We start from the raw sequence: 27,730 nt of genomic DNA, 5'->3' as shown, positions 1-27,730 counted from the left end.
ACACAATGACAAAGGGTTCAATTCAATAAGAAGACTTAACTATATACTAAATATATAAGTACCTAACTTTGGAGCACCCAGATTCATAAAATAAGTTCTTCTAGACCTATAAAGAGGCACTCAATAATAGTGGAAAACTAACACTCTATTGACAGTGTTACATAGATAAGGCAGGCAGAAAACTAACAAATTCTGGACTTAAACTCGACACTTGAACAACTGGACCCAATACATCTATAGAATACTCCATCTAATATACCACAATATACATTCTTCTCATCTGCACATGGAACGTACTCTAAGATCAACCACATGCTCAGCCATAAAGCAAGCTTCAATAAATTTTAAAAAATTCAAAATCATACCAAGCACACTCTCAAGACTACAGTACAATAAAAATAGAAATCAATACCAAGACCTCTCAAAAACACATAATTACATAAAAATTAAACAACTTACTCCTAAATTACTGTTGAGAAAACAAAATTATTAAGGCAGAAATCAAATTTTTTTCAATTAGGGAAAACAGGGACACTAAATGCCTACATCAAAACATTAGAAAGACCTCAAATCAATAATCAAACATCGCATATAAACTAGAAAAACAAGAACAAACCAAGTTCGGGTGCAGTGGCTGACGCCTGTAATCCCACTTTGGAAGGTCAAGGCAGAAGAATCATTTGAGGTCAGGAGTTTGAGACCAGCCTGACGAACAAGGTGAAACCCCATCTCTACTAAAAATACAAAAAAATTAGCCAGGCATGGTGGTGTGCACTTGTAGTCCCAGCTACTCGGGAAAGAGGCTGAGGCAAAATAGCTTGAACCTGGGAGATGGAGGTTGCAGTGAGCCAAGATGGCACCACTGCACTCCAGACTGGGCAACACTGTGAGGCTCCGCCTTAAAACCAACCAAAACAAAACAAACCAACCCTAAAGACAGCAGAAGAAAAGAAATAACCAAAATACAGAGTGGAATTGAATGAAACTGTGATCCAAAAATCTACACAAAGATTCAACAAAACCAAAAGTTGATTATTTGAAATAATAAACAGGATTGATAGATCTCAAGTTAGATCAACAGACAGAGACAAAAAGAAAGAGACAGAAGATCTAAATAAGCACAATAAGAAATGACAAAGATAACATTATACCTGATCCCACAGAAATACAAAAGATCATCAGAGACTATTGTGAACCCCTCTACATAAGCAAATTAGGAAATCTAGAGGAAATGGATACATTTCTGGAAACATACAACCCCCCAAGATTGAACCAGAAATTAAAAAAAAAAAAAAAAAACAAACACCTGAACAGACCAATGAGGAGCTCCTAAATTAAATCAATAATGAAAAAAACTTACCAACCAGAAAAAAAAAAAAAAAAAAGAAAACAAAACCCCCGGGGCAGATGGATTCACAGTTAAATTCTGCCAGATATACAAGGAACTGGTACGAATCCTACTGAAACTATTTCACAAAACCAAGGAGAAAGGACTCCTCCCTGACTCATTCTATGAAGCCAAAATCCTGATACCAAAATCTGACAGGACACAATGAAAAAAGAAAACTTCAGGCCAAATCCCTGATGAACACAGATGTACAAATCCTCAACGAAATACTAGCAAATTGAATCCAACAACACAATTAAAGGTCAATGCATGACAATCAAGTATGCTTTATTCCTAGGATGCAAGGTTGGTTCAACATACACTAATCAATGTGATTCACCACATAAACAGAATTAAAAACAAAAGCCTTATGATAATTTCAATAAATGGAGAAAAAGCTTTCAATAAAATCCAACATTCTGGGCCAGGCACAGTGGCTCACGCCTATAATCCTAGCACTTTGGGAGGCTGAGGCGGATGGATCATTTGAGGTCAGGAGTTCAAGACAAGCCTGGTCAACATGATAAAACCCTGTCTCTACTAAAAATACAAAAATTAGTCAGGCATGGTGGCATGTGCCTTACTCAGGAGGCTCAGGCAGGAGAATCACTTAAACCTCGGAGGCATAGGTTGCAGTGACCTGAGGTCGCACCACTCTACTCTAGCCTGGGTAACAGAGAGAGACTCCGAGAGAGAGAGAGAGACTCTGAGAGAGACTGCGAGAGAGAGAGAGAGAGAGAGAGAGAGAGAGAAATCCAACATCCTTGCATGATAAAAACCTTCAACTGGCCGGGTGCGGTGGCTCATGCCTGTAATCCCAGCACTTTGGGAGGCTGAGGCGAGCAGATCACAAGGTCAGTAGTTTGAGACCATCCTGCCTAATACGGTGAAATCCTGTCTCTACTAAAGAAAAAATACAAAAAAATTAGCCAGACGTGGTGGCAGGCACCTGTAGTCCCAGCTACACGGGAGGCTGAGGCAGGAGAACGGCATGAACTCAGGAGGCAGAGCTTGCAGTGAGCCAAGATCACGCCACTGCACTCCAGCCTGTGTGATATAGTGAGACTCCATCTCAAAAACAAAAACCAAAACCCTCCACGAACCACGCATCAAATGAATATTCCTCAAAATAATAAGAATCATCTATGACAAACCCACAGCCTACATGATACTGAATGATGGCAAAAACTGGAAGCATTCCCCTTGAAAACTGGAAAAGACAAGGATGCCCACTCTCATCACTCCTATTCAACATAGTACTCGAAGTCCTACACAGAACAATCAAGTAAGAGAGAGAAATAAAATGTATTCAAATAGGAAAAGAAGAAATCAAACTATTCCTCTTCTCTGATGGTATGATTCTATACCTAGAAAACCCTAAAGACTCTGCCAAAAGGTTCCTAGAACTGATAAACGACTTGAGTAAAGTTTTAGGACACAAAATCAATGTACAAATATCAGTAACATTCCTATACACCAATAACATTACAGCTGAGAGCCAAATCAAGAATGTAAGCCTATTTACAATAGCAAAGAAAAGAATAAAACACCTAAGAATACAGCTAACCAAGGAGGTGAAAGATCTCTACAAGGAGGACTACAAAACCCTGCTGAAAGAAATCGGGTATGATACAAATAAATGAAAAAATACTGTTAGAATAGCCATTCTGCCCAAAGCAATCTACAGATTCAATGCTATTCCTTTCAAACTACCTATGTCACTTTTCACAGAACTGGAAAAAACTATTCTAAAATTCATATGAAACCAAAAAAGAGCCCGAATAACCACAACAATTCTAAGCAGAAAGAACAAAGCCAGAACATCATATTACCCAACTTCACTATACTATATGGCTACAATAACCAAAACAGCATGGTACTGGTGCGGGGTGGGGGCGAGGGGGAACCACAGACACACAGACCAATGGAACAGAATAGAGAACCCAGAAATAAAGCCACACACCTACAACCATCTGATCTTTGACAAAGTCAACAAAAATAGGCTGTGGGAAAAAGATGCCTCATTCAATAAATGGTGCTAACTGGCTAACCATATGCAAAAGAATGAAACCAGACCCCTGCCTATCACCATATAAAAAAATTAAGACGGATTACAGACTTCAATGTGAGATTTCAAATTATAAAAACTCTAGAAGAAAATCTAGGAAATACCCTTCTCAATATCAGCCTTAGCAAAAAATTTATGACTAAGTTCTAAAAAGAAACTGCAACAAAAACAAAAATTGACCAGCAGGACCTAGTTAAATTAGAGACTCTGTGCAGCAAGAGATACTATCAAGCGGGTAAACAGACAACCTATAGATGGGAGAAAATATTCAAAATATTCACAGACTATGTACCTAATGAAGGTCTAATACCCAGAATCCATAAAAAACTTAATTCAACAAGTAAAAAGCAACCCCATTAAAAAAATTAGCAAAAGACATGGATACTTCTCAAAAGACATAAAAGTGGCCAACAAATATATACATATATGTATATATGTATATGTATATAACTGTATATATATGTGTGTGTGTATATATATATATATATAAAGGTCATCATCACAAATCATCAGGGAAATGCAAATGAGATACCATCTCACACCAGTCAGAATAGTTTTCTTAAAAAGTTAAAAATATAGCAGATATTGGCAAGGCTGCAGAGAAAAAGGAACACTTATACATTGTTGGTGGGAATATAAATTAGTTTAGCCAGTGTGGAAAGCAGTTTGGAGACTTCTCAAGGAAGTGAGAGTTGAACTATCATTTGACCCAGCAATCCCATTGCTGGGTATATACACAAAGGAAAATAAATCATTCTACCAAAAAGACACATGCACCCATATGTTCACCATAGCACCGTTTACAACAGCAAAGACATGGAATCAACCCAGGTGCCCATCAATGGTGGACTGGATAAAGAAAATGGTACATATATACCATGGAATATTAGGCAGCCATAAAAAAGAACGAAATGTCCTTTGCAGCAACATGGATGCAGCTGGAGGCCATTGTCCTAAGCGAACTAGTGCAGAAACAGAAAAGCAAATACTGCATGTACTTACTCATATGTGGGAGCTAAACACTGAGTACGCATAGACATAAAGTCAGGAACAACAGACACTGGGGAACAAACAAAAGAGAAGGGAGGATACGAGGCAAGAGTTGAAAAACTACCTGCTAGGTACTACGGTCACTACCTGAGTGACAGATTCATCTGTACTCCAAACCTCAGCATTCCGCAATATACCTTTGTAACAAACCTGCACTTGTACCTCCTGATTCAAAAATAAAAGTTCAAAAAATGAAAAAAAAAAAAAGTATATAGACTAAGACTGGAAAAGAGTACGGGGACGGGAAATAATACAATGTAAGTGATCAGCAGCTTTCTCTTTTAATATATACTTTCATGCTATGTTGCAATTTTGAAAATAAATGAACAATTTAAACACATTAACAGAAGCTTCTCACCTGGCAAAATAGGTACAGAACTCAAGAGCACACAATTTAAATTTGAAGACAGCCAAGGTAACCCCACAGGCCACCTCCTTCATTTATGGGTGAAACACGCCCTAGGATGTGGCTCCCCAAGATGCCAGACCAAGGGAGCAGGGAGCAGGCCCACCTCAGCAGATGTCCTATTCTTAAGGTGCCTTCACCTTTTCTTCAGAGATTCCAACTTCACAAACGTGCATATCATCGAAACCCACAGATTCTTCTTGGGGTGAAGACGTCTGAACAAATTAACACTTTATGAGCCAATGGGACCCAAGAGCAGGGCTAGTTTTCACTCACCTATGTCTCATGACTTGAACGAAGTCCTTGCTCTTTAACTGGAAGTACAGCTCTGTCATTCCCTCCACACGACAAAGTACCACCTCCAGACAGAGTGTTTTCAACACTCCATGAAATTTTGGCAGCAGAAAGAACACAGCATTCATGAACCTGGGGGGCAAGAGGACTGGTGAGAGGCGGGCCAAGGACCCTCCTGCCCCCACAGGCTCCCTGGACAGCCCATACCTGTCTGCAAGAGGAGGGAAGCTCTTGGTCACTTTGTTCAAGCACACAATAAACTTGTCCTCCATAGTATTTTGATGTTGCTTCAATTGTTTTGCAACCAGTTCACACAGAGACTCCTCCAGCATCTGAAAAATTAAGTTTATTTTCAAATACACAAAAGTGGAAATGTAGATTAAGCACTGAAAGTAAGGTTTATCTTGAGTAGTTAAGTGAGCCCAAAGGTGTTCAATGTTATCACCTACAACAAGGCAGATGATAGGTCAGTTGGTGCTGGGGATGTCTGCTGGTCGGCACTGACCATCGCACACCCTTAGGTTCTGGATCCTTGAGTTCCTACACCTCAGTGAGCCAGTCCACATCACTGTGCTCTGCGCGGAGCACCCAGGTATCTTGCTCGTGTGGATGTCAGATCAATGAAGATTAGTGTTTCCTACTGACACCAAAACACTTGGTAGGACCAGTAAGTCCTTTGAGAAGCTAAGCTAAATGGCTAAATATTGTTTGAGACATATTTTATGATGTTCAGATTTCTGATAAAAAATATTCACATGGACTAGAATTTTCAAGCAATTCTATTCACACAGCAGTCCACATCACTGTCTGCTCACATCCTGCCTCTTTTCACCAAGTGCTGTTGTTACATATTCATCTGTATACCATCTGTCTCCCCTCCCCAAATGCCAGCTCCCCAAGGGCAGGGACGTGACCTGTCCTGTTACCTACTGCATCCCTAGAATCTAGAACCAGAAAGTCCTCAAACGTCCTCCACACAGAGAAGCACTCAGTGGAGTCCACTGGAAGGAAGCAACAGAAAACACTGCTGTCCTTCCTGGCTCACCTCCTTCCTCACAAACATCAGAAAGAGGCGTAGGCAACCTTTTCAAAGGCATGAAGACTGAACAGTTTTTCAATGCAAACTCAACATAGACTGAGCACCTCAAATCTGAAAATCCAGAATCCTCCAAAATGCAAAACTGTTTGAGCCTCAGCATGACACTCAACAAAACGTTCACTGAAGCATTTGAATTTTGAATTTTTGAATTAGGGATGCTCAAACAAATACTGCAAAACCAGAAACTGAAAACACTCCTGGCCCCAAGCATTTTGGAATAGAGATACTGAACCTGTAGTATGAGGCTATTTTTAAATTATCTTAAGAAAAACCCTTAACACAAAACCACAAATTTCAACGGCCTGAACCCCACATAGAATACATATAGTATTACACTACCGATTCATCAGCTGTCTTTTTATTAAAAGTATTTAATACGACAACACAATGAAATGATCACAATCTAGCAAGTAAAGAAAGCAAGTTATAAAACAGTATGAATAAGAGAGACCAAGGACAGTTGAGCTGTGTGCTGCAGGTGTTGAGGGACGTTGCGTGGGAAGAGCGTGAGCCTCTCTTACTGACTTTTTAAAATTTTTTTTGAGATGGAGTCCTGCTCTGTCGTCCAGGCTGGAGCGCAGTGATGTGATCTCAGCTCACTCCAACCTCTGCCTCCCAGGTTCAAGGGATTCTCCTAGCTCAGCCTCTCGAGTAGATGGGATTAGGGGCATGTGCCACCACGTCCAGCTAATTTTTCTATTTTTTTGTGGAAACAGGGTTTCACTACATTGGCCAGGCTAATCTTGAACTCCTGACTTCAAATGATCCACCTGCCTTGGCCTCCCAAAGTGCTGGGATTACAGGCATGAGCCACAGCACCCGGCCTCTTACCAACTTCTTTATGTTTACTCTGCTTTCCAAATTTCTACGATAAATCTGTATCACTTTTATATTCAGAAAAAAATATGTAAAACAGAAGTGTTTTTTATTCTTAAGTTGAAATTTAAGTCATGAGATTAAACCTGGGGATCTGCTGTAACTTGCTCCATTTATGGTGGAAATGAAGCATATTATGTAGATTTAAACCTCGTATTTAGGGATGTTAGAATCATCTTGTAAAAAAGTTCTACTGAATTTAAAAAATCTGTTTATTTACAAAAATAGCTGATAATCCCTAAAATAAATTACAAGTAATGTTTGATCTTCCCAAAGGGGTCATCTTAATTTTATTTTAAATCCAAACAAATCCATATTTGGTGACATGGACAAGGTTCCAATCACAGCACCGGGCCCACTGGTGCCTGCTCAGGACCACCTGGCTTCTCCTGAATCTCTCCTCATCCAGCCCAACAGTGACTGGGCCTGGACTCTACTCCGTCCTTTCTTTCAGGAGAGTTAACTGAGCTGGGGGTGCAAACTTGAGAATCACGAACATAAAGGCAGTCTATATAAAGCCGTGAGGCTGGATGAGGTGGGTAGGGGAGCAGTGAGTGAGGCCACAGCAGAGCTGTGGAGGTGGTTAGGGAAATGCAGCTGAGGAAAGAGAGAAGGGGCCGCCACAGGAGGAGGACAAGAGCCAAGAGTGTCCTCAGGGTGTGACCAGCTGGGCCACCCAGACAGGCTATGCAGCAGCAAGATCCCGAGGGACCCACAGAGCACCTAATCCCAGTGATGACCCTGAAACCCACAACCCTGCTTGGGGATCATGGCAAAACCTTGTTTCTACAACAAATAAAAAAATTAGTCAAGCATGGTGGCACATGCCTGTAGTCCCAGCTACCCGGGAGGCTGAGGTGGGAGGATGGCTTGAGCCCAGGAGTGCAAGGCTGCAGTGAGGTATGATTACATCATTGCACTCCAGCCCAGGTGACAGAGCAAGATCCTAGCTCTAAAAAGACTTTAGAACAGTAAGAAGTAACGTTACTTCTTCATTCAGTCCTCTTATCTGAACAGTGCACTGCACTTAAATGTTCAGTTAGGCTCATCTCACAGTCCTGTCCAGTGGGCAAGGCAGCAGTACTGAGAGGGTCGCCTGGGAGGTCCCTTCCCCTGTTCAACAGCTGCACCAAAAACTGCAAGGGGAGGAATGGACTGGGAGACGACAGCAGTTATCTACCAGGACGATTTCCTCCACAAGGAAATCCTGAGACCACATTCACAGTAATAAAAGCTGGTTAAACACTCTCATCCTGATTTTACATTACCAAGACGGTTGCTGACCTCTCCACGTTCACCAAGTTTCCAAGGTGTTTAAAAAAAGTGTTGTATGTGCTATATTATAGTAAGGAACAGTAAAATATTAATAAATGCAGAAGCCCATTTTGTTTCTAATACCATACAGGAAATAAACATGTAAGTATCAAGGGTCGCAACAAATCAAAATACAGTAAGAGGTATTTACTGAAAATTGCGTAGCACACTCACGTTTTTTCTCTCCATAACATATCGAAGTATAAGTCCTAGAACTTCTGCTGCAGCAGCATACACTTCTTTATATCTTACAAAGGACATATTATTCACCAAAGCCTGAAAGTATCTACAATAAACACAGAAAAGACATATGCATCAAATAAACCATTCTGTGGTTCCACAAATATAAATGACAATTTTCCTTTTCATGCCATACTGACAGCCTAAGTTGAGGAAATCTAAATATAGAACACGATGCAAATTCCATGTACAAATGCACACATCAGCATGTATTTAAGGGTGCCCGATGTCATAACCAGAAAATCGTAGGGCAGTCTGCTGTCCGATCATGCAGAACCGCTGCAGCTGGACCATCCCATAAGGCTGAACAGAAAGCTGCAGTGAAAGACAGAGCTACTATCCAAGATGACGGGGCACTGACTCCCTTTCAAAACCCACCTACTATAGCAGGACAAGGACAATAAAATGAAAAACAGCACACTCCCAGTGCCATGCTGTGTGAGGAGGCTTCCCAGGGAGCCTCGCATCCACTGTCTGCACTCAGGGGACTCTGCAAGGTTGTTCTGGCATAGAAGCCAAAGGCCCAGCCAGTGACTGTCAAAAAGGAGCCGAGTTCCCACTGAGGCTGCTGTGAAGCTGGCTGACTGCCTCAGCCCTGAGGTCACGTGTCATCTCTGGTACCAATAACTGGTCCAACGGTGCTGGGCGGCCAACACGGAGGACCAAACATAGAGAGTGAAACACTCACAGGGATGGGAGAGTCAGGCAGGGCAGGTGGAAACCCAGGGAGTGGCCAGGAGTCAATACTGACTTCACAACCCTCAGGAGCAGGACAAAGAAATACCCTTTTGGGATGTCCCGTAACCATCTTTCTGAGGCCTCTTGTCTTGGCATGTCACACCCAGCTGCCCTAGCTCCCAGGTGGACAGTGCAGCCCAGCGTCTACCAGCCCTCAAGGTCAGAGAGCCCAGAACAAAGCCTCCTGAGGGGACTGCATTACTTCTGGGGGTAAATGTTTAGAGTATCAGTTTAGACAATAAGAAATACCACCTCTCATCTGCCAGCATGTACATGAAAAAAATTACACTGTTTTAAACACCTACATTTCTTATTTGCCCCAAACATATTTTTTCTTCCAGAAAAATCTAAATCCAACTTCCTAAATTTAGGAAGAAAAAAAATATTTTGGTACAGATGGGATCTTGCTATGCTGTCCAGGCTAGTCTCGAACTTCTGGACTCAAGCAATCCTCCTGCCTTGGCCTCTCAAATGTGTTAGAATTACAGGCATGAGCCAACATGCCTGGCCCAGAAACATTTGTAACATAGGTCCGGTCCTTAAATTTATCAAAACTGCACCATACCGAAGTCTGTCAATCCAGTTTGGGTAGAGGTGACCTAAAAAATAATCAAGCAAACACGTACTCGCTACTCTGAATGCCGCACTGCGGGTCATAGGGAGGCAGGTCATTGGCCATCACGATGCCTAGCAACTGAATCCCTACTGAGTTGTCTTTAGAATTAGGATCTTTACCGGAAAACTTTTCAAATATTAACCTGAAACATAAGCACAAAGGAGAAAATTGAGACTGTCACATAATCAAATAAGAAGCAGGAAGACATATACAGAATTTTACTTCTTTGAGAGGGAGTCTCACTCTCGTCCAGGCTGGGGTGCACTGGTGCGATTGAGATGGAGGCTTGGAGTCTCGCTTTGTTGCTCAGGCTGGAGTGCAGGTGGCGTGATCTCGGCTCGCTGCAAGCTCCGCCTCCCGGATTCATGCCATTCTCCTGCCTCAGCCTCCCAAGTAGCTGGGACTACAGGAGCCCGCCACCACACCCGACTAATTTTTTGTATTTTTTTTTTAGTAAAGACGGGGTTTCACCATGTTAGCCAGGATGATCTCGATCTCCTGACTTCCTAGTCTGCCAGCCTCGGCCTCCCAAAGAGCTGGGATTATAGGCGTGAGCCACCACGCCCAGCCAAATACAGAATTTTCTAAAGCTACTCTTCAGGGTAAGAAATGCTTTTTCTTTATTTCTGTTTCTTCCCCAGGTCTAGCTTTGACTTTATAGAAAAGCCTTCTTTTTCTTTTCCCATATCCAATACCCCTGCTTGCTAATACCTCCTGTCCACATCCAGGTTACTCCAGCTTTGTAACACTGGCAATTTTATCGCCCTCGTATTTTAATTATTTGCCTAAATTCTCCCTTAGTTGATAGCAAAACTTTTTGAAAGTTTTAGCTTGCCTAAGGCTACCAAAAAAGGAATTACACACAAGTCCTACCCACCTCCCACCACCCTTTACCCCATGGGCCAATGGAGGGTGGTGCCCCTCCCCAGCATGGGGACATCACAGGCAAGTTGAGGGGGAGGGCAGGGCCACTGGAGGGCGCATCTGGAGACACACTCTGGAGGCTGTGGTTTTATTAGTAACAATAAATTATTTTCTTCCTCCTATCATTTCATGTAATTAAATTTCACTGTAATCATCATTTACCACACACTACATTTTAACCTAAATTTCTAAACAATACTGAAAACCAGTAAACATACCTATAAGGGATGGATAAACAATCCTTCCAGCACTCGACAAGGGTCTTTATAATTTCAAGGTTGTGTCTAAACACAGCTCTTTTTGGATGAAAGACATGTTTCATTAGGAAATTAAGCAATCGATTTGCTAACACTTCATCTTTAGGAACCCCCTGAAAAGGTACAGAAATTCTGTATTAATATGTGGCACTCCATTCTGGAAAAGCATTTTTTAACTCAAATTCATTTATAAAAGAAATCTGGCATTTTACAGGAGTCCGGCTCCAGTTCAAAGCCCTGCGATTTTTCAGAAACAGGCAACAACAAAGGCTGTCCCTGGCAAGAGGACCAGGTACCGCTGGTGCTGCAGTCTCAGAGCTGCCGTCCAGGGTGCAGACTGTCAGCCGCCATGCCCCATGCAAGCACCTCTGCACTCCTTCCTGGAGCCTCCATGCCTAGGACCCTTTATCTGAGGCCCTGGACAGGGGTCGCCTGCAGGGCAGGGGAGCGGCATGAAGGCACTTTCCGCACTCCAACTCAGTATCCAGTGCTTTCTGACTCAGCTCTTCCCCCATAAAACTGCACAGCCTCTTGTTCCGGGCCTCTCAACAGTGAGACAGCCCATGTCTGTGCTAATCCGCCTGGCTGCTGAGCAGTGCACCATTCCAGGGGCAAACAGAACAGGGGGAGTCTCCCTCCAGTGTTAGCCTCTCACTTCCATAACTAAAGAGTGAGTAAACCCTTCACTGCAACCCTCTTTCTGGCTTGCTGTTGCTTTATTCAGCTACCCTGAGCCCGGCAGTTCCACTCTCTTGAGTTCAGCTGAGCCGCTGACTCAATACTATCAGCTACATCAATCTCTTCCAACGGGTTCTAAGTTAAACTAAACCCCTCTTAATTTTTTCATTTTATTAAGCAGAATACAAAGTATTTCATTACACTAGGACAAAGAAATCTAAATTTGGTTAACTGTGAAACAAATGAGATGGGCACATCCAGAGACAAGCGTATGAGAAAGCTCCGTGTATTTTTTGTGGGGAGGTGGTGGTGGAGTGGGGGAACAGAGTCTCACTCTGCTGCCCAGGATGGAGCACAATAGTGCAATTTCAGCTCACTGCAACCGCCACCTCCCCGGTTTAAGCCAATTCTCTGGCCTCAGCCTCCTGAATAGCTGGGATTATAGGCATGCAGCACCACGTCCAGTTAATTTTTTTTTTTTATTTTTTAATTTTTTTTTTGAGACGGAGTCTTGCTCTGTCACCCAGGCTGGAGTGCAGTGGTGTGATCTCCACTCACTGCAAGCTCCACCTCCTGGGTTCACGCCATTCTCCTGCCTCAGCCTCCCTAGTAGCTGGGACTACAGGCGCCCGCCACAGCGCCCGGCTAATTTTTGTATTTTTGGTAGAGATGGGGTTTCACTGTGTTAGTCAGGATGGTCTCGATCTCCTGACGTCGTGATCCACCTGTCTCGGCCTCCCAAAGTGCTGGGATTACAGGCGTGAGCCACCGCGCCCGGCAATTTTTAAATTTTTTTAGTAGAGATAAGGTTTCACCATGTTGGCCAGGCTGGTCTCAAACTCCTGACCTCAAGTGATCTGCCCGCCTCGGCCTCCCAAAGTGCTGGGATTACAGGTGTGAGCCATCACACCTGGCCCCGCATGTGTATATTATATTTAATACAGACTGTTCCTACCATCTCCTCACATGAAAATGTTTGTATGCTGTCAGTATCCACAGTTACATGAGTAGGCAAAGCTCGAACACACACACACGTCTACACTGCTGGGCACCGCATCTGCCTCAACATAACATGGTGTTACCACCTGGCAGCTACTGCTTTAGCCCTAATCTTGCCGTTACTGGTATCAGTCAATACTCTGGGAGTAGAGAAGCTGGCACGAACACCAAAATCTAGGGACTTCAGGGCAGAAGTTCTCAGAGCCTCCCATTCAGGGTTGGCTGACATTCAGTTTACACATAGTTTTAATACATTTGCAATCTCATTTCTAAGGCAAGTAAAGGCAGCAAACAAAACAAAACAAACACCTGACAGTTTCATAATAAAAGCAAGGTCAGATGAAAAAAACTAAAGCAGGCTGAGACCATTTGGTTTAGAAGCACACCAGCAATGTAGCAACAAATGCTGAAAACCACAGCACAGTCAGTGAGAGGGACCTGAATTATGTGTCATAGGCTCTATAGGCTATTGGCAAAGGATAATATATTAACATAAAAGATGCATCAATCCTTACTGTCGGAGTGGCCAAGCCTGTCCATGAAAGAATAGTGGCCACTATCTCAACCACCATGTAGTGAATTCCTTCTCCTCCATTGTTTTCAGAAGCAGCCAGCTGCAACAAGGGGCTAAGCCAGTGCTTCGCGTAAGGGCGAAAGACCTACAAGAGGATGTAAAAGTCAAACATCAAAGAATGGTCTTGAACTGCCAAAATATTAATACAAGACTGTATCTTCCATCAGCTAAAATTTTATTCTAAGACTGGACCTAAAGCCAAAAGGGAGGTAAGCACGTTAAAGTGAAGTCATTAGTGTGGGCCCTAATCCAATATGACTGGTGTCCTTATTAAAAGAGGAAATCAGGACACAGAGACAGATACAAGGGGGAAAATGAGGTGAAGACATAGGGAGAATGTCTCTGACACACCACACAGTGCTCGAGGCTGCCAGATGCTGGGACCAGCCTGGACTAGACTCTCTCATAGCTCTCGAAGGAACCAACCCTGCCGGCAGCTTGATCTCAGGTCATGGCTGTCTGAGTTCCCCCAGTGTGGCACCCTGAGACCACAGGCCTAGGGTGTGAAGAATCAAGTGAGCCCTAAGGAAAGCAGGTCCTACTGCAGCCCTAGAACAGCCTGTCGGGGACCTACAGACTCACCACATCTGCAGAGCTGCCCAGAATGACCTTCTATGGAGCCAAGTGGATGGTGTCACCCCACCACTTAGTGCCCTTCAGTGGTTCCCTGGTGCTCAATGAATGAGCTCAACCCTCTGCATAGCTCTGGATGGCCTGGCCTGGCTGTGGTCCCGACCACACTCCCACAGCCCAGGCAGTCAGTGCAGACTTGCTCAGTTCACCCAGAGACCACCCATGCTATGCTGCTCCTTCCCTGCCGAGTGCAAACTCCCACTGCACTACACCACGTCTAGCTCAAAGGACTTTCCAAAATCGACTCCAAGATGCTCCTACCTGACAAACTCAGCTGCTGCCTAAGGAGTCAGCTGTTTTTCATACAGAGTTAACAGGAATATTTTCTTCCCCCCGCCCCGCTTTTTTTTTTTTTTTTGCTACTATACGTTGGCAGCCATAAGAAAGCGGCTACATGTACTTTATACAAAGATCACTTCTAACTCACAGGTGAATTTATATTTGTTAAAAACAATAAAAGAATGGTGACGAACAAGTAGATAAATATTGGATGGCTAATCAGAGAACAAAAATGTCATGCTCTGTACCTTTATATTTTCCTTTTTTGTGAGTGTTTTTTAGTAGATTCATAGAATTACAATTGATTCATTCATAGAATTGAATAAACAGACTTATAGAATCTATTCAAAGAATAAAGAAATAATCAATTACTTACCTCTTCTGTATTAATAATAAGCTTGGCTAAGAAGAGACGGATATTTAATGGTACTATTGGATTTCCCAGTTTGCCATGGAGGAATTTCATCCAAGGAGGAAGATCTCTTGGTACTGAATCCTAAAATAAAACATTCAAAATTACCTTAAAAAGTGGAATAAAATAACACTACGTTTTGATATTATGGGAAAACAATGACAAAGTAAGACATGTACAACAAAAAAATCACATTTATTTGATAAGCAGTTTGGTTTTGTCTTCAATATTATGTTAATATGACACCAATGAATACAGTATTAACAGATAAGATGAGTGGGAAAAGCACCTCTTCTCCTTGAGGTGGGCCCAGACTTCTGTGCATATGCTTCACCAGGGCCGTCAGGGGCGCCATACACTCGTGCCGATTGAGCTCATCCATCTCCAGCTCCAGCACATCATCATGCACCATGGGGTCCCGCTGCTCCTGCGAAAGGGAGGGCCCAGGAGAGCAGAGGGTACAGTTAACATTCAATGGACATGGCAGTGGATGTGGGAGGTTCTTTCTGGGGCAACAGCATATAACAAACACTTCGGTAATAATGATGATTTGGTAATATCAAATACACTCACTGTACAATTAACACATAAGAAGGATTTCATGTCCTCCTTGCATCCCAAGTACATATTCCCCCTGCCCTGTCTGCCCAGTCACTCCACACGGTGGCTCCTGAGGTCAGATATCTCTGCTACACTGACCCCTGACCCCCATCTATGGTCACTCCCCAGGGTGGCTCCTCAGGTCAGATGTCTCTGCTATGTTGACCCCCGAACCCATCTGTATGGTGACTCCCCAGGAGTGCACCTCAGGTCAGATCATCTTTGCTATGTTGACTCCTGACCTCCTACTGTGCTGATGATATCTGATTGCTGAGTCAACAGAATAAAAGGCTAGGAATTAGATCTTGGAAATTTCTCCAAATTAACTCTATACTCCAAGGTCTGTCAATGGACAGGGAACTGGCTTCCTGTAGTAACAGCAAAGCATAGCTGTGACCCCCTTTCTTCACAAACATTGACAGAATTCTTTTAGTATGTGAAATGTGATCACCCGTCTCCGAAAACGACCAGTGGTAGGTCTAGGGTCTTGGGAGCTGTATGAATAGCTCTGAACTCCGGTTGAGAAATCAAATTGACTCATTTCTTCACTCAGGGTACTGTCTGCCAAATATGACAGGGAAGACATGTAGGAAGGACCATCTGAAATATAAAAAAGGAGAAAATTACATGTATTCAAACACAATCAGTAAGAAATGTACTTCTCTAAACTCAAATGATATGAAAATGAAAGGGTATTTTAATCTAAGGTTTTCATCAACCCGGTGATTATTAACCCATTATCCAGATCAAGAAAGCAAAAAGGAAATGGGGAAGAGACCTCATTTTCTTTTTGTTGTTATCAAGCAGTTATTCCGTCATAGACAAGGAAATTGTTATACCAGGCCAATTTTGCATATGATTAACAAATTTTCTTTGCATTTAAAATTTTGATAATGTACATTTTGCCCATTAAGTCTAACATAAATGTGGGAAGAAATACTACTGAAAAGTAGCTAATCCAAAACACCTAAGAGATTTAGAAAATTGGTCCAAATTTTATTCTCATATCAAGAAATGATGATAAAGCTATAAAGAAAAATTAAGCAAAAAACAAAAACAAGGAGCATATAGAGGGATAGAGGACTAATTTTAAATAGAAGAGTCTACTTCAGGGGTTGACATTAAACAAAATGTCATGAGGTATGCTGACACCTGGGGTTGAGGGTATTAGAGGAAACGGCAAGTGGAAACGACCTGGGGCAAAAGCAAGCCTGGTGCCTACAAGGCACAGGGAGGGGCCTTATGCTGGAGTGACCAGGAAGAAGGGCTGCAGGGGAGGGGGTCAGCAGATCAGGGTCTTTGAGCAGCTCTGTCCTGAAGGAGATGGGAACCCACAGTGAGGCTGGGCACAGAAGAGTGGCTGGAAGGACTTGTATTCTACTGTAGACTTCTGAATGTATCTAAATAACATACAAATACAATCTATATGCAAACAATAAGACACCAAGCTAATTCTGTACTTTTAAAAAAGTGTAACATATCTGAGCCCCATCTGGCTGCTCTGAGACCTTTTCACGCAGCTCAGTTTAGCTAAGTACATTTCTTTCAAAATATAATTCCGTTTGCCACTTAAAATATTTTTTCAAACTCAATTTCAATGTTTCAGGGTACTTAAAGCATTTTCTATTTACATAAAAATAATCTTACTCCTCTATTTGTCTTAGAACGAAACAAAACAAAATAACCCATCGATTTGAATCCTTTCTCATGATTTTGAAAACATCCTACCTGAGTCCCCATTTGCTGCTTCTCTGGCTTCTTTCCTAATTTCAATGTACTTTTTCCTTCTTTCCATAGGAACCTATTGGGCAGAACAAATAAACAATGTAAAACATTTTACAATAATAGTCATGCTTTTTCTGTTTTAGTAGCAATCTGGTAAAAAAAAAAAAATTATAAATTTTTAAACAAAACAAAACAAAAAATTTTAAAACAAAACAAATTTGAAAGCACTCAAAACATAACCTCAACAAGAGACTAGTGAGTGTCCCTTAAGGAAAGCCCTTCCTGCAGATTCCCACAGAACTTGGTCCAGGCACTTAACCTCCATCTCAGCTCTGGTATAACTCACTGCATACAGTGTGTACTAAGCTCTTATGCCTGGATTGCTCATAAATTTTATTATCTCTGAGCCTCAATTTCTTCAAATCTAGTTATGATATCATGGTGCCTTACACTGTTGTACAGAAGTAACATACAGCATGTGTCTACATGCTTAAGGTACTAATTTTGTTGTTTTTTAGTTCTTTGAACATATGCCTAGAAAACAATCCTAGTCTTGTTCAAGGCAGGATCACCATTCACATGTAGTGGTGAAGCACTAAGACATGGTGGAGGTCAGCAGCTGTGTGGGGAAAGTGCACGCCATGGGGGATGAGCTCAGCTCTCTGCCCACCTTCCCATTTCCAATGGGTGGGAAGGCAGCAACCAACACATTCTCACCAACTGCCCAATTGCTGAGGCTGGCATGTCAATCTGAGCTTGGCTAAAACAAACTTTGTCCCATCTGCCAGAGCAAGTCTTCCAGTTAACCCATGACTCCTCCATGATCCTGGCATGTTGCCCAAGCAAGGCCACAGTAAGAATCTCAACTTCTTTGACTGGAGCAATTCTCTCAGAGAACAACTTCTGGGATATGTCCTAACACTTGCTTTTACTGGCACTGTCTTTCCTTCACATGTCAAGAGATGAAATCAAGTTCTGACAAATTTTGTAGTTGCCTGAGATTGTATCTGAAGCTAAAATTGCCAGTTTTTGTATAAACTACATGAAACCATCAGTTTTTGTTGAAAGCCGACTTGAATACTGGCAACTTAACGTATTTGACATAATATGGTTTTCTTTGTGAGCACTTGGTAAGTCTTTTTTAACTTAGAACACTGACAATTTCACTCACCTCAACTTCTACAGGAAAATTATAGCGGCGCTTCAGGTCGATCAGATTTTCAAAAATAAGCAAGTTCTGTGAATACAAAGAATCATGTAAAAATAGCTGAATGGTGAAAATCCTCATAACTGATGTTACTTTAGAATTAATGCTATGTAGTAACTCATGGAAAAGCATTCCAGCTTTAAATATACCTATGCAGAATTAAAAGAACCACATCTTTAATATAAGATGGTGCAAATTATCTATAAGTTTAATATAATCTAACTTTTGAACTCCTACAATGACAACAATAGTGCACACCTTAGGAGAGGCCTACCTTTTCTGGTTTTTCACTAAACAGAAAACCTTGGTAAAATTTTAACTCATTGAAGACACAGCAGATGACAGATATGGCACAGTTGTATGCTGCACAATGGTAAAGTCTTCTCCTCTCCAGCAGCTGATTCTCTCCTGCCATGTTCTCTGTAAATGCATCGTAGCACAATCTGCAGAGAGATACACGTGACAAATCAATTCACAAAACATGGCAATCACTGCTCAAGCCCTAATGCCATTCCCATTCAGCCTTTCTCGAGTGTCAGGCTTGTGCCAGGCAGAGTATTGGACACTGGGAATATGAAAAGGAGCATGTCACCCATCTCACAGCAAGGGCAGCATACATACATGGATCTTGCAACACAGTGGTCAGTGATGCAATGGCATCAAGTGCAGTAAGTAAACAGAGGGAAGCAAGGAGGACAGACAAAAGCCCAGTCATGACTGAACAGTGACATCATTCACTGATGAGGTAAGATAGCACTAAGAGGAGGCTAATAATGATTTTGTTTGGAGATGCAAAATCAGACACAGCAAAGTCTGTGTTCAATATTTACTAGGAGGAGAACTCCATTAAAAGACAAGTTTTAGAGAAAATACATTTGACTACTTTTGTGTTTAGAATGCCTGCTAAAAAATATTTACTATTCCTTTAACTTCAAATCTCAGAAAAAATAAAATGCTCTAAATCTTTTGTTACTGAAAATCAAGCTATAAAAATATATCAAGCTATTCAAGGGGAAAAACAGCAGGAAAAGAACAGTAAAAGGAAAAGGTTTTATTATTTGTAAAATATTAGTACAAGATAAAACAGCTGTTATCCAATACACCCTAAATTAACACCCTAATTAAAGTTCACCTAAGTGGTTTAACAGAAGAAAACTATAAAAGCTCAGTATCTAAATAAAATATTTATTCACATTATATACACAAATAAAAATATATGTACCCAAAGCATTAATACAATAAAATCCAAAATTAAGTAAAATCTTACTTAATCAGTGTCTTTGTAAGTTCATTTCCTTCTGTAATACGCGAGCCATGGAAAACTTGATTAATTTTAGATTCCTTAGCGTGAACATCATCTTTGGGAAGACGAGAATACATCACATCTAGAATCTTATAGTAGCCCATCTTCTTGGTGATTTGAGTATCAAAAGTGGATTCATTTAGCTTCAAAAAAGTAACAAATAATTATCTTTGGTCTTATTAAATATGAAATAAATCTTATTGAATATATCAAATTTAATACTTAATATCCTTTAGACAGACAGAATTTTAACAGTCAAAAATGCTAAATCACTTCAATAAGAAAGCATGCAATTGTCCAGGTCTAGAACATGAATATAAGCATTTGATATGTTACACTAGGTGAAGCAGGAAATAATGCATGACATCCAAATAGTGAGCCAAGGGTAGAAAATGTTTGCACAAAATCTTACTGAAGACATGGGAGCAACAGGTGAAAATCCAAAACTCTCGGCTATTTTGAAGTTTGCATTAACAATGCGGCATCTGGGTATTCATAGTATTTCCCAACAGGATTCCAAGGGAGGCTGAGTGATACATCCCGCCCTCGCCCCACAAAAAGTATCCAAAAGATGCCCTCATTCCTGAATCCTACCTCCTCATGTGGCAAAAAAGGACTTTGTAGACAAAATGTAGTTAAGGGCCTTGTGATGAGGAGATTATTTTGGATTGTTCAGGTGGGTAGGCCATAAATGAAATCACAGGCAACCTTGTAGGAAGGATGTGTAGGGAGATTAGATAGACAGGAAATGGAAATGTGACCAAGGAGGAAGAGACCAGGGTGATACCAGCACAAGCCAAGCAATGCGGGCAGCCCCCAGAACCTGGAGGAGTCCGGGAACAACTCTTCCCTGAGTTCCCAGAGCGAGCATGGCCCTGACAACACTGTGATGTCAGCCCAGTGAAACTGATTCTGGACTTCTGGCCTCCAGAAGTGTAAGAGAATATCCAAATTTGCATAAGCTGTTACAGAAGCCACAGGAAATAAAGGCAGATCCTGTTTAGCCACAGGCTGTTATGTGGCACACTCCTCGAACAGCAGAGGTCATGTGACTGAGCACACAGCAGTGTCTAAGCACACCAGTCAAGTAGGCTGCTCACTTCTTATTACTATTTAACTGATTTAAGGTGTACGATACCTTTGTAAACCTGGACTTCAGCACATCAATGGCATCCACCACAATTGTGCTAAAGAATTCTCTCAAAGCATCCAGGCTACAGTGCCACAGCAGAGTGAGGAGAGAGCGGTCCACAAAGGACTGGCGTGTGAAACTTAGGCGGGGGTCATCCTTCCTGAACATTTCATACACGCTTTCCAGAAGGCCTACTTGTGTGACGCATGAACCCCTAAGAAAACAAGATAAAATTATATGAACATCCCTGCTTTGAAGAGGAACTTTATGGGTGCCTACTACATAACAGGCAAAGTAAACACCAATGATTACAAACCACAAAAATAACTTTAAGGACTACATATATGCAAAATCCACAAAATACAAAAAGCATTTGCACATGAACCATACTACTTTTATTACTCCCCAAAATCTTCAAATCAAACGTGGACATTAAAAAGAAGAATGTTTCATTTACTTTCAAATCTGGTCTTGCTTAAAGAACATCTGAAAGCCTAAGGAAGAGTCTCAAGCTTAAAACAGACACATTTCCAGGATATAAAACTCAGAAGTTGGCCGGGCGTGGTGGCTCACGCCTGTAATCCAGCACTTTGGGAGGCCGAGCCTGGCAGATCTTGAGGTCAGGAGACTGAGACCACCCTGGCCAACACGGTGAAAACCTATCTCTACTAAAAATACAAAAAGTAGCTGGACATGGTGGTGCGCAACTGTAGTTCCAGCTACTCTGGAGGCTGAGGCAGGAGAATCGCTTGAACACGGGAGGCAGTGGGTGCAGTGAGCCAAGATCGCACCACTGCACTCCTGCCTGGCAACAGAGAGTCCGTCTCAAAAAAAAAAAAAAAAATTCAGAGGTTATGATTTTAAAATTCTAGTTTCTCCCTACGAATGAACCATCATTGCTATTTTCCAAACAGAAATATACCTATCTGGTCCTTTCTCACCTGAAAATAATATATTTGAATAATCATCTATAAAGTTCTGTCTATAAATCTATAAATTAAGAATGCAGAGTTAGTAGCCTCATCTATAAAAATAAGAGGGTTACGGCTAAATGACCATTAAAATTCTGATGTCATGAAGTTAGATAACTCATGCAAAAATATTAGATTCAGAAAGTAACTCAGTCATAAAAAGACTATAGGACACTACTAGATGCCATACAGGCTTTACAAAGTTCATTTGGGTACTGAAGTGGACTGAATGTTTAAGACTCCCCAGATTTCTATGTTGAAATCCTGACCCACAATGTGATTGTATTAGGAGGTAAGGCTGCTGGGAGGTATCAGTGCCCTTACATAAGAGGTCCCAGAGGACAGGCTTGGTGGCTCACGCCTGTAATCCCAGCACTTTGGGAGGCCAAGGTGGGTGGATCACCTGAGCTCAGGAGTTGAAGCGCGTGGATCACCTGAGGTCAGGAGTTCAAGACCAGCCTGGCCAACATGGCAAAACCCCGTCTCTACTAAAAATACAAAAATTAGCCTGGCATGGTGGCAAATGCCTGTAATCCCAGCTACTCAGGAGGCTGAGGTAGGAGAATTGCTTGAACCTGGGAGGTGGAGGTTGCAGTGAGCTGAGATCACACCATTGTACTCCTGCCTGGGCAACAACAGAGAAACTCCATCTCAAAAAAAAAAAAAAAAAAAAAAAAAAAAAGGCCCCAGAGAGTTCCTTGCCCCTTCTACCACGGATGACTCAGAGAGAAGGTGCTGACTATAAAGCAGGCAAGCAGGCTGTCATTAGACACTCCATCAACTGGCAGCACGTTCTTGGACTTCCCAGCCTCCAGAACCATGAGAAATATATTTCTGTTGTTTTATAGGCCACCCACTCTGTGCTATTTTGCTACAGCAGCCTGAAAGGAATAACACAGGCACCATCCTAGGTTCACTTTCTCTTGAGGAGCTTTCCACTAGCAAGCACAATAGAGATGCACATAAAACATCCAACTCTTACATAAAAAGCTAAGATGGTAAGGAGAAGCAAAATAAAAATAGCAAAGACCTAATGTTAAAAATGAGCCCACAGATGATTTACTGAAAAATAAATGCAAATTAAATATATAAAAATGTGTCCGACTTCACTCATAATAAAAGAAAAATTAAAGTAACAAAGGGAAACCCTTCCTCACCTATAAATTGGAAAAAATCCAAACGTTTCAGATGTTGACAAGACAGTGGTGAAACTGATACTCTAGTACATCACAAATAAGGAAGGAATGCAAATAATACAGCCCCAAAAGCAGCAATACAGAGATACCTGGCAAAAAATACAAATGCACTTACCTTTTCATCTACATTTAGGAATCTACCCCAAAGATACATGGGCAAATACCAGATGATATAAACACAAGGCTATTCACAATGACATTATTATTATTTTTAAAAAATATTTTTGTGGCTGGGCGTGGTGGCTCAGGCCTGTAATCTCAGCACTTTGGGAGGCCGAGGCAGGTGGATCACGAGGTCAGGAGACCATCTTGGCTAACACGGTGAAACCCCGTCTCTACTAAAAATAGAAAAATCAGCTGGGCGTGGTGGCGGGCGCCTGTAGTCTCAGCTAGTAGAGAGGTTGAGGCAGGAGAGTGGCGTGAACCCGGGAGGCGGAGCTTGAAGTGAGCCGAGATTGCGCCACTGCACTTCAGCCTGGGCGACAGAGTGAGATTCTGTCTCAAAAAAAAAAAAAAAAAAAAATTTTTTTTTGTAATGATGGGGTTCTGCTATGTTGCTCAGGTGGATCTCAAACTCCTGGGCTCAAGTGATCCTCCTGCCTCAGCCTCCCAAAGCACTGGGATTACAGGTGTAAGCCACCGCATCTGGCTTCCCTGTGGCATTAAGTTTAACAGCAAAGACTGAACCCAGAAGTTCACTGGCAAGGGGCTGCTTTAAAATACTATCATACTTCTTTGCAATGAAGAATTAAACGCCAATTTTTCAAAGAAAAAAATGAGGAAGATCTCTATATGCTGATAGGGCAAGATCTGTATAAGACACAAGTGGAAGATATAGGAAGCTGATAGGGCAAAGGAGGAACGAGAGAGGGCCAGAGATGGAAGGAAGATCCTCTGAATTGTAGCTCATTATGTAGCCTTGATTTTAGTCATGTAAATATCGTACACGTTCAAAATGAAAATTGAGTCAAAAGAAAAAACAAAATTTCTAAAATTTGAAAATTAATTAAATAAGCACTACTAATTGGTGTAATAACCACACATCAAGAAAAAAACTACATCAAATGATTTTGGAACACAAAATTTGACTGTATATCCTTAGATGGCACGTACTAAGAAAATTATAACTAAAATGAAAAATTTAAACTTCATCTAGCTGTCATTATTCTATGTAATAATACTGGTATTGTTATTTTTGAAAGTATTTTGTGTATATTGTAAAGCCATTGAGTAATTATAGACTATCATTGGAAACAACATTAGAAAGGAAAAGAGAACAAGATGCACAGTGTAAAGGAATAAGAAGTTACATTAAAATCCTATAAAACAGAAAAAAGAATAAAAAAATTTTAATAGTAAAAAATTTGGTTGCCTTTTATTTATTTTTGTTTATTTTTTCAGGCTCTCTGGCCTTGTTCCCAATCTCAGGAAGCATGCAGTCCTTCACTATTACATATTTTGTTGGCTATTGGTTTTTCATAGCCAGCCTTTGTCAGTTTTATCACAAATGAATGTTGTAGTTTGTCAAAAGTTTTCCTGTATCTACGGAAATTATAATGAGTTTTTGTCCTTTATTCTATTAATACAGTATCTAAGACTAACTGATTCCCAGATAGAAAAGCAACCTTGCATTCTTACAATAAACACCAATAGGTTATGGCATATAATGTTTTGTGGGTGTTGCTGAATAGGTTAACGTATCTTTAAACATTTTTGTGTTTATACTCATGAAGGATACTGGTCTATAGTTTTCTTGTGCTGTCTTTCTCTTATGTTGGTCTTGCTACTGGCCTCACAAAAGGAGTTGGGAAGTGTTCCTTCCTCCTCTATATCCTGAAGGGTTTATGAACTACTAGTATAATTTCTTTTTAAATATTTTAATTCCAGGCACAGTGGCTCACACTTGTAATCCCAGCACTCTGGAGGTTGAGGAAGAAGGATCATCTGAGCCCACGAGTTCAAGACCAGCCCAGGCAATTTAGGAAGAACCTCTCTACATTAAAAAAAAAAAAAAAAAAAAAAAAAAAATAGGCTGGGCTTGATAGCACGCCTGTAGTTCCAACTACTAGGCAGGCTGAAGGAAGACTACATGAGCCCAGAATTCAAGGCTGCAGTGAGCCATGATCACGCCACTGCACTCCAGTAGGGCAATAGAGCAAGACCCTGTCTCAAAACTAAATGAATGAATGATAAAATTCAATGGAAGGAGTGGACCAAGAAGGCTAAATAGAAGCCTCCAGTGATTGTCTCCCCTGCAGAACGCCAAAATGAACAATTATCTGTACAAAAAAGCACCTTCGTAAGAACCAAAAATCAGGTGAGTGATCATAGTACCTGGTTTTAACTTCGTATTAAGGAAAGAGGCACTGAAGAAACAAAGATAGTCTTCAATCAGCTATACCACTCCTTCCCCATCCCCCAGCAGCAGTCACACACAGGACACAGAAGCTGTGCACCTGGGGGAGGAAAAGCACTTCGCATTGGAACTCAGTGCTATCCTGTCACAGCAGAAACCAACCCAGGGCAGAATTTAGCGAGCACTCACTGACAGAACATTTAGACCAGCCCTAATCAGAGGCAAACTGTCCATCCCAGTGGTCAGAAACTACATTCTGGCAAGCTCTGCCACAATGGCCTAAAGTGCCTTGGGGTCCCAAATAAACTTGAAAGGCAACTAAGATGACAACAGCTGCAATTCCTGGGCAAGTCCTGGTGCCGGGCTGGGCTCAGAACAAGTGGACTTGGGGGGCACATGACCTGAGATACCAGCTGTGGCCACCATGCAAGTGCTTGGCCATGCCTACCCCAACCCCAGGTAGTACAGCTTGCAGTAATAAAAGTGACTCCTTTCTTCTGTTTGAGGAGGAGGGGGAGAGTAAAGAGGACTTTGTCTTGCAACTGGGATACCAGCTCAGCCACAGTAGAACAGGGCACCAGCGAGAATCCTGAGTCCCAGACGACATTTTTAGACACACTCTGGGCCAGAAGGAAACCCGCTGTCTTGAGGGGAAGGGCTCAGCCTGATGGGATTCATCACCTACTGACTAAAGAGCCTTTGGGTGATGAATTACCAGTGCCAACCAGGTAGTACTTGCCGTGGGCCTTGGTTAAGACCCAGGGCCATGCTGGCTTCAAGTGTGACCCAGCACATTCCCAGTTGTCGTGGTCACAGGGAGAAACCCTTTCTGCTTGAGAGAAGAAGGAAAAGTAAAGGAGACTTGCATTACGTTTCATGCCTTGCAACATGGGCACCAGCTTGGCCACAGAGACGCAATATCCCCAGAGGGCTTCTGGGGTCCCCAGTTCTAGGCCTTGGCTCTTATAGACAGGATTTCTGGACCTGCCCTAGGCCAGAGGGGAGCCCACTACCCTGAAAGGAGAGACTCAGGACTGGCAGCATTCACCACAAGCTGACTACAGAGCCCTTGAGCCTTGAGTGAAAATCAGCAGTAGCCAGGCAGTCCTCACTGCAGGCCTGGGGCAATGGTGACCACAGGGAGAGATATCTCTATTTTAGGAAAGGGGAGGGAAGAATGAAAAGGACTTTATTTTGAAGCTTGGGTACCAGCTCAACAGCAGTGGAACAGAGCACCAGGTAAATTCCTACAGTTCCCAACTCCAGGCCTGGCTCATAGATGGCATCTCTTGACCCACCTGGAGGCGGGGCGAAATCACTGTCTTGAAGGAAAGGACACAAGACTGGTTAGATTTGCCTCCTGCTGATTGTAGAGCCACTGGGCCTTGAATGAACACAGGCAGTAGCCAGGCAGTGGTCACTTAAGACCTTCAGTGAGACCCAGTGCTGTGCTGTGCTGTGTGCTTCAGGTCTGACTCCATGCAGTCCCAGTGGTGGCGGCTACAGAGGTGCTCGTATCACCGTTCCCCCAGTTACAGGCAGCTCAGCAGAGACAGAGAGACTCCATTTGTAGAAAAGTAAGTAAAGGAAACAAGAGTCTCTGCCTGGTAAGCCAGGGAATTTTCCAAGATTGTACCAAGACCACCAAGGTGGTACCTCTATAAGTCTGTAAGAACCACAGTGTTACTGGGCTTGGGGTGCCTCCTACAGCAGATTATGACTTAGGGTGGCCCCTAAAGCAGATATGGCTTCAGTGACCAAAGACTTAGATCAAACCCCCAAGTACCTTCAAATACCTGGAAAGTCTTCCCAAGAAGGATGTATATAAACAAGCCCAGAAGACTACAATAAATACCTAAAATATTTAATGCTCTGACATCAATGAACATCCACAACCATCAAAACCAGCCAAGAAAACATGACTTCACCAAATGAACTAAATAAGGCACCAACACCAATCCAAGAGAGACAGAGATATGTGACCTTTCAAACAGAGAATTCAAAATAGCTGTTTTGAGGAAAGGCCAACAAAATTCAAGATAACACAGACAAGGAATCCAGAATCCTATCAGACAAATTAAACAAAGAGACTGAAAAAATTTAAAAGAATCAAGCAGAAATTCTGAATCTGAAAAGTGCAGATCACATACTGAAGAATGCACTACAGTCTCTTAAAAGCAGAACTGATGAAGCAGAAGAAAGAATTAGTGAACATGAAGGCAGGTTATTTGAAAATACACAGTCAGAGGGGACAAAAGAAAAAAATAAAAAACAATGAAGCACACCTACAAGACGGGGTTTCACCGTGTTAGCCAGGATGGTCTCTATCTCCTGACCTTGTGATCCGCCTGGCTCGGCCTCCCAAAGTGCTGGGATTACAGGCGTGAGCCACCGTA

The 27,730-nt window shown here is 42.0% G+C and overlaps 1 protein-coding gene across 1 annotated transcript in view; it reads right to left on the bottom strand.

Annotated features, from left to right (window-relative positions):
• The window catches only part of PRKDC (protein kinase, DNA-activated, catalytic subunit), a 178,103-nt gene that overhangs the window by 72,067 nt on the left and 78,306 nt on the right, over positions 1-27,730 (bottom strand). The window contains exons 40-53 of the mRNA XM_026456198.1: positions 20,818-21,025; positions 19,644-19,822; positions 18,651-18,819; positions 18,341-18,406; positions 17,173-17,245; positions 15,896-16,044; positions 15,134-15,271; positions 14,809-14,928; positions 13,462-13,605; positions 11,231-11,382; positions 10,099-10,230; positions 8,669-8,780; positions 5,413-5,537; positions 5,188-5,337 (exon numbers count right to left, since the gene is read on the bottom strand). Of these exons, the coding sequence (XP_026311983.1) occupies positions 5,188-5,337; positions 5,413-5,537; positions 8,669-8,780; positions 10,099-10,230; positions 11,231-11,382; positions 13,462-13,605; positions 14,809-14,928; positions 15,134-15,271; positions 15,896-16,044; positions 17,173-17,245; positions 18,341-18,406; positions 18,651-18,819; positions 19,644-19,822; positions 20,818-21,025 (1,917 nt within the window). The remainder of the gene's footprint in view (positions 1-5,187; positions 5,338-5,412; positions 5,538-8,668; positions 8,781-10,098; positions 10,231-11,230; positions 11,383-13,461; positions 13,606-14,808; positions 14,929-15,133; positions 15,272-15,895; positions 16,045-17,172; positions 17,246-18,340; positions 18,407-18,650; positions 18,820-19,643; positions 19,823-20,817; positions 21,026-27,730) is intronic.

Source organism: Piliocolobus tephrosceles, chromosome 7, assembly GCF_002776525.5.
Source record: "Piliocolobus tephrosceles isolate RC106 chromosome 7, ASM277652v3, whole genome shotgun sequence".
NCBI lineage: Eukaryota > Metazoa > Chordata > Mammalia > Primates > Cercopithecidae > Piliocolobus > Piliocolobus tephrosceles.
This window is presented reverse-complemented; position numbering and strand designations above follow the sequence as displayed.